Source organism: Pinus tabuliformis, chromosome 2_2 (assembly GCF_031772625.1).
Source record: "Pinus tabuliformis cultivar Carrire ecotype Pingquan chromosome 2_2, CPIR1, whole genome shotgun sequence".
Taxonomy (NCBI): domain Eukaryota; kingdom Viridiplantae; phylum Streptophyta; class Pinopsida; order Pinales; family Pinaceae; genus Pinus; species Pinus tabuliformis.
The window spans coordinates 296,408,265-296,415,552 of NC_142300.1; the positions used below are offsets into that span (position 1 = coordinate 296,408,265).

The 7,288-nt window shown below is 38.4% G+C and overlaps 1 protein-coding gene across 1 annotated transcript; it reads left to right on the forward strand.

Annotated features, from left to right (window-relative positions):
* The first annotated feature begins 6,033 nt into the window (after positions 1 to 6,033).
* LOC149192481 (pentatricopeptide repeat-containing protein At4g25270, chloroplastic-like) lies at positions 6,034 to 6,657 on the forward strand. Its single transcript, XM_089406941.1, has one exon. It carries the CDS (start codon positions 6,034 to 6,036, stop codon positions 6,655 to 6,657), a length of 624 nt encoding a protein of 207 aa, XP_089263067.1.
* Positions 6,658 to 7,288: the final 631 nt, after the last annotated feature.

Consider the following 7,288-nt stretch of genomic DNA (forward strand, 5'->3'; position numbering starts at 1 on the left):
TGGATGTCATGGAGGGATTTTTAAAAAGTGTAGATAAGTACTCCAGTTTCCTACATATGTCCTTTAGCTCCTTTTTATTGGAGGCCGATTTCTCTTTTTGCCATTTTTTAACCTCCTTTTGAAGAAATTGCAGGCAGTCAAGGAATTGCCGGGAAGAGTCATTTTCATGCATGGGAGATAGCTTCCATGTATCATTTATAAATTTGTTGAATTGACCATCAGCAAGCCATGTAAAATTGAACTTGAAAGGATATCCAAATCTGCGTCCAACATATTTCCATTGAAAAGAAATGGGGAGGTGATCAGATATGAAAGATGGTATGATGTTCATTGTAGGAGGCCCATATCTTTTTATCAGTCTTTCATGGAAGATAAATTTGTCTAATCTTTTCACCAGAAAGGAATTGTTGGATTGCCCATTGTCCCAAGTTGGTCCCTGACCAACAGGCAAGATATCAATAAAATTATTTTGTATAATAGATTCACAAATGAATCTCCCCATCGGATCATATTTCCTGCCATTGCCCCATATTTTGTCATTACAAAAGGTGCAATTAAAATCTCCACCAATTATAAAAGAGTCAATTTCAAGTAGTTCAGAAGAAAGAAGATAATTCCAGAAAGGGAACCGGTTTTTATATGGAGCATAAATATTCAATATGTGAATGGGGTCTGAAGATCCACGGAAATGGGCCAACACAAGAATGCCAGCGAAACATTGAAAAGCAGAAGCCGTAATCCATTTAGGGTCCCATAATACAGCTAGTCCTCCAGACATGCCCACAGCATTTGAAGGACCATATGCCATGTTGGTAGCATCTGCCTGAAGTAAGAAATGGTTTGTGAGCTATCGTGCATGGTTTCCTGTATAAGAAGCATTTCAGATTTTGAAGAGACAAAAAGATTTTTTAGGGCTAGAAATTTGGGGTCAGCTCCAAGGCCCCAAATGTTCATTGATACAATGTCGATCATTTGGGAACATCATTAGGCCGACATGCTCTAAGAGGCCTTTTATCAGGAATATCTTCAGCTACAATTTCTGTAACAGGAATGTCAATTAAGGAAAGATCTCGGGTTGACGAGTCCTGTCTTCCCTTCCTACCCCGGAAGTGTCTACTACCACGCTTCTCTTTGTGGTGGACAGTTATGTTTCTAGCCGAATTAGGGCTAATATTGGGCGAGGGGGAACGATTGGGTCGATGGACAGTTAATGGCTGAAGTTTTAAAGATGCTTTTTTAAGGAGGTCAATATCCTGATCAAAAGAATTACGGGGAGAGGTTCAAGGGGATAGTGGAGGGGAAATAGGGATATATGGAGCCTTACCTTTGCGGTCAGGTACATGTCCAAGGGATGGAGGTTTAGGTGAGTGAGCTATATCTGGAGATTTATTATTTATATCAAAAGAGAGACCAAGTGAGGGGGAAGACGGGAATCTTTGGATGGGTGGAATGTGAGAGGAAGAGGATTGGGGCGATGAAGATATGTATTGAATATGGGCGGACGCAGGATCAATACATGGAGGCTTAGAAGATGCAGGAGGGAGGGGAATCTCAAGGTCCAGTTCCAATTCACGAGGCGGAGAAATATTGGAGAAGCCCGTTACTCTGGCCGACAGGTCAAAAAAGGACAGCGAGGGAGTCTTAGAAACAGCGGAAGAACGGGGTCGATCAGCAGAATAGTTAGAATTACGATTTGTAGGGTTCACAGATATAGATCGAGATTGCGGAAGACTGGAAGATCAATCTAGGGAACGACCTTTCGTTGAGGATAGGACGTCATGGTTATGACTGGAGCTCGATAGACCTCCATGGTGTTAGGCCATTCATATGCTGAATTTTCTCTTTCATATGTTGAAACAAGAATATTTACAGCACGAAACCTTTTCTTCTATTTACCGCCAGGGCGACGAGGAAAATTACGAAAAAGGTGTCCAGTTTTGTGACAATTTAAACACCTAAATGGGACACCCCAATAATCTAATCGTTGTTGAATTTTGGACAGCTCCCAAGTTAAATCAATAGACTTTGGAAAACCCCCTCTGAATTCCTTTTCTATGAGAATCCAGGCCACCCACTTGTCTTTTGCCCCAATACACCTAGGATTGACGTATATGAATCGCCGAATAGCATTTCCTATTTTTTCCATAGATTCTTTGGTCCACAGCTCAAGAAGCAGGCCAGGCAATTTTGGCCAAATGTAATTGTTTTGGGGCGTGCAACGAAGCAGATTAAAACCGATAAACCATCTGTGCAGAGCTAAAAAGCTCTTCTCTTTCACCTAGGGTTTCAAATAGATAATTTCCAAGTCATGTACCCTAAGGAAGTGGAAAGTAGATATTTTATTGAGAATGATTAATTAATTCTTTTAACTATCTTTACATTATTTGATAAGAGAGAAGTAAATTAATTAATTCTTTTAACTATTTATTGTATTGAAATATATCTTTTATAACCTAATATAAAAGAAATATATAATTCCTTCATAATTCTATATAAATAATAAAATAATTAAACATGTATAATTATTTTAATGTTAATACGAAATTTAAATAAAATATCTATAAATATTAATTAAAAAAATAGTAATAAAAAAATATTTTAATTTCTATTTTAATTAAAATATTTTTATTTCAACCTTTTTATGTATAAAAATATATATTATGAAAATATAAATTTTATTTAAATTTAAATTTAAAATAATATCATTAACAAATATTTCATTATTAAAAGTAATTAAAAAATATTTCATTATTAAAAATAATAAAAAAATATTTCATTATTTGGGCTCCCATTAGTCATGCGATCAATCAATCTAGATCTAACGGTCATGAGCAAACATAAGTAGGTTGTGTAACGAATTCCTTTCCTGGTACTAGAGTTGTGCCTCATTCTGTCGTGTGCTTTAGTGTTAGGACACTCTGCAACTTCATGGCGATAGAGGGTTTCAACAACTAGAATTGCTTCCTTTTGCAGGTATTCAAAGTGCACAACCTCCCTGTTTGACATTTTGAGAGTTTAATGGCGATTTGTTTGAGTTTATGCATTTACTTGGTTAATTACCCTGTCTGTGCAGGTAACTCTTCCTGAATCACGGTGAGGGAGAGACATATTCAGCTTGTGTGCTCAGGTAACTCCTACCCCATTGCACACATTGGGTAGAAGACATTGATATCAGGTATTTTACTCAGGACCCTCGTTTGGGAGGTGCGTCAGCAAGGCACAACCTAAAGGTTCCACTCAATTAGTTGTTTTGTCCCCGAACCCTCCATTATTTCATTTCTACCCTCATTGAAGCTCTGTTAATTCAGTCCCTTGTTTTTTTTTTTTGTCAGAGGTTAGGTTTTCGGCTACTCTGCACTTGTTAATAATTATTCTACCATTTTTCCAGGTTTTCCTTACCCTACAGTTACGATTGCTTACCTTTCACAAAGGGTTCTAAGTTGGCGTAAACTATAGTTATACCTTGCAGAACGAAGTTTGCAATGCTTTAGGTTGGTTATGTATTTGCTCAACATTTTTGTAATGTGTATATATATATGTGTGTGTGTGTATTTTGGGGTTTCATCCCCTTTTCACTGGACAAAACCGTTCAGTGGTTTATGACAATTTTCTTGAGATATGAACTGAGCAAGTGGCTCTGCCTTGCTGGATGCTCTGCAACTTCTTGGTGATAGAGGGTTTCAACAACAGGAATTGCTTCTTTTAGCAGGTATTCAAAGTGCACAACTCCCCTGTTTGACATTTTAAGAGTTTAATGGCGATTTGTTTGAGAGTTTATGCATTTACTTGGTTAATTACCCTGTCTGTGCAGGTGACTCTCCTTGAATCACAGTGAGGGAGAGACATATTCAGCGTGTGTGCTCAGGTAACTCCTCCCCATTGCACACATTGGGTAGAAGACATTGATATTAGGTATTTTACTCAGGACCCTCGTTTGGGAGGTGCGTCGGTATGGCACAACCCAAAGGCTCCACTCAATTAGTGGTTTTGTCCCCGAACCCTTCATTATTTCATTGCTACCCTCACCGAAGCTTTGTTAATTCAGTGCCTTGTTTTTTTTGTCAAAATTAGGTTTTCAACTACACCTTTTTTCTGTTGATGGATTGGGGTCTCGGCTACTTTGCACTTGTTAATAATTAATCTACCATTTTTCCAGGTTTTCCTTACCCAACAGTTACGTTTTTTTACTTTTCACAAAGGGTTCTAAGTTGACATAAACTATAGTTATACCCTTGCAACTTTGTAGGTTGGTTATGCATTTACTTGGTTAATTATCCTGTTTGTGCAGGTGACTCTTCCTAAATCACGGTGAGGGAGAGACATACTCAACTTGTGTGCTCAGGTAACTCCTACCCCATTGCACACATTGGGTAGAAGACATTGATATCAGGTATTTTACTCAGGACCCTTGATTGGGAGGTGCGTCAACATGGCACAACTTAAAGGCTCCACTAAATGCTGGAAGTATCAACTTCTCAAAGAGTTAGATGCTAATGCCACTGCTCGAATAAGAAGGACAAAAGGGATTATAAATACTGTAAGAAGATGAACACATTTTGAGTTTTCTTTTTATCATAAAAAATTTCTGAACTAAGTAGGTTGAATAGTGAACTAAAGAGATTAAGATTATAAAACTAGACGTTAAGACTAGGAGGAAAAATACCTCACTTTTTTTTTTGCAAGGTAATGAATGCTGTGGAAGCCACCTGTAATGAAGAAATATGTTATATTTACTATCTGTTTTTTTAATTTTTATTAATACAGAAGCGTTTTTTTATTTTAAAAAATGGTTCCGAGATAACTCATAATATTGAACCAACAACAAAATTTGAAGCCCAGAAATGGTCCTGAGAACCATTCACATTCCGGATTGTTTTCCAAAATGCAGCAAGGTCCCGTATAAAATTACTCTTCACAAGTTTTGTATTTTATGCAACACTTTATGCTAGCTATAAAGGATCTTTCCAAAAAATTAATTGCATTTCATTCTGGTTTCTATTACATTCTATATCAATGCTTCCTTTTCAATATGGTTTCTGTTACATTTGTAATCAACGCACATCGAACAGTGGAATGCCAGCTACAATATTCGAGAGATTCATTAAAAACTTGTTCAGAATAAAACAGTACACATTGAAGACAGGAAAGATCTCTATAGTACCAACGAGATTCACCAAAACATTGTTCAGAGTAATTAACATAAAACAGCTAGACTCAAAAGTTGAATCTGACCAAATGAATAAAAAGACAAAGACTATGAATAACACTCATCTTAAATATAATCTCTCTGCTTGTCCTCCATTTATAAGGCCGGCATAGTTCACCCTAATTTGCAGTAGGTGATAAACTCATCTTAAATATAATCTCTCTGCTTGTCCTCCATTTATAAGGCCGGTATAGTTTGCCTTAATTTGTAGGGGGTGGTGATATCATACCCAAAAGATTCGCTCTCCTAATGGATATAGATTCTGCCTGCTTGGCTGGATCGGGCTACTACCTAAATTTAACTTGACTCGACTACCTAAATTTAACGTATTTTAACAAATATAACCTCTGTCTGTGCTAAGTTTGCCCTATTTAGCTGTAGGCGGTGATCATACTGGCTCTCCTAGTGGACATAAATTCCACCTGCTTGGAAAAATCAAGCATCACTTCTTTCAGTCCATCGAATTTACAGAATCGATCCATCCATGCACTCAGCAATGGCATTTTCTCTGGATCTATAAAACGCTATCGGTAGCCTTCTCGAGGACTTTGATAATCGCTGACAAACCACCCAATGCGATGTCAAGCAAGCCGATCTGATCCCCTCCAAAATACGGTTTTCCTGAGAAGCACTGGTTGGTTCGCAGCGCTTCCTATCAAAAGAAAGTTTGTAACGCTATCTTCCACTGCTTTTTGTAGCTGCTCGCCATGGCCAGCGAAAACTCCTCGCAGACATGGATAGAACTGAGGGGCACACATTAAAACCAGGAGTATATTGGTTATTGAATAGAAAAATAATATTTTTAACTTTCGATTATATGGACTGCAATGATAAGCGGGTATGTGAAGAATGAGCTGTTCCAGGAAGCAATTCAACTCTATTCTCAAATGCAATGTGCTGCTATACAGCCTGATAATTTCACATTTTCCTGTGTACTTAAGGCCTGTGCTGCCTTATCAGCTCTGCAACAGGGCAAACAGATTCATAATCACATAATTCGACTTAATGGAGTGAAGCATGATGTGGCTGTAGAGAATGCCCTTGTGGTCATGTATTCTCAATGCAGCAGATTAGACATTGCACGCCAAGTGTTTGACACAATCTCTCATAGAAATGCCGTCTCTTGGAATTCTATGATTTCTGGTTATTCTCAAAATGGGTATCCTGAAGAGGCCCTAGAATTGTTTCGTGGAATGCAGAGTGATGCCATGGACCCTAATTGGATCACCATTATGGCTCTGCTCCTGGCCTGCGGATACTTGGGAGTTGTGCGACAGGGGAAGGAGATTCATGGGTATGTAATTAAGAGTGAAATAGAGGCTGATGTTTTGGTGGGAAATGCCCTCATAGACATGTATGCTAAATGTGGGAGTATAGAAACTGCGTGCAAAGTCTTCGATGAAATGCTAGTGAGAGATTTGGTGTCATGGAATACAGTAATTGCAGGGTAGGGAATTAATGGGCGTGGGGAGGAAGCCATAAAATATTTTTTTCGAATGCAGGAGGATGAAGCAGGGTTGAAGTCAAACAATATTACCTTTATTTCGCTTCTGTCTACGTGTAGCCATGCAGGCCTCGTCGAGGAAGGATGATTATATTTCAAGAGCATGAGTGAAGATTATGATATCACTCCTGAGGTTGAGCACTATGCATGCATAGTGGACCTTCTAGGTCGTGCTGGACGAATAGAAGAGGCATACAAATTCATCCAAGAAATGCCACTGGAACCCAGTTATGGATAGAACTGAGGGGCACACATTAAAACCAGGAGTATATTGGTTATTGAATAGAAAAATAATATTTTTAACTTTCGAAGACACAAATAGCAGATAAGGAAAGGATCGATGAGATACGAATGCAGGCGATTACTAAGAATGAACTAAATTACCTTATCATCTACAAAGGCAGCCCAGAAACGAGCAATGGCTCGGTCATATGGATCTTTGGGAATTCTTGTGAACAGGGTTCGATTTCAGCAGCAGCTCGCTCTTAGCTCTGAGATTCTCTTCCGTGAACTGTTCATTGATACCTTTAAGAGCAAGTGCTATGCGAACCCGCGCACAATGAAGGGACTCAGAGTCA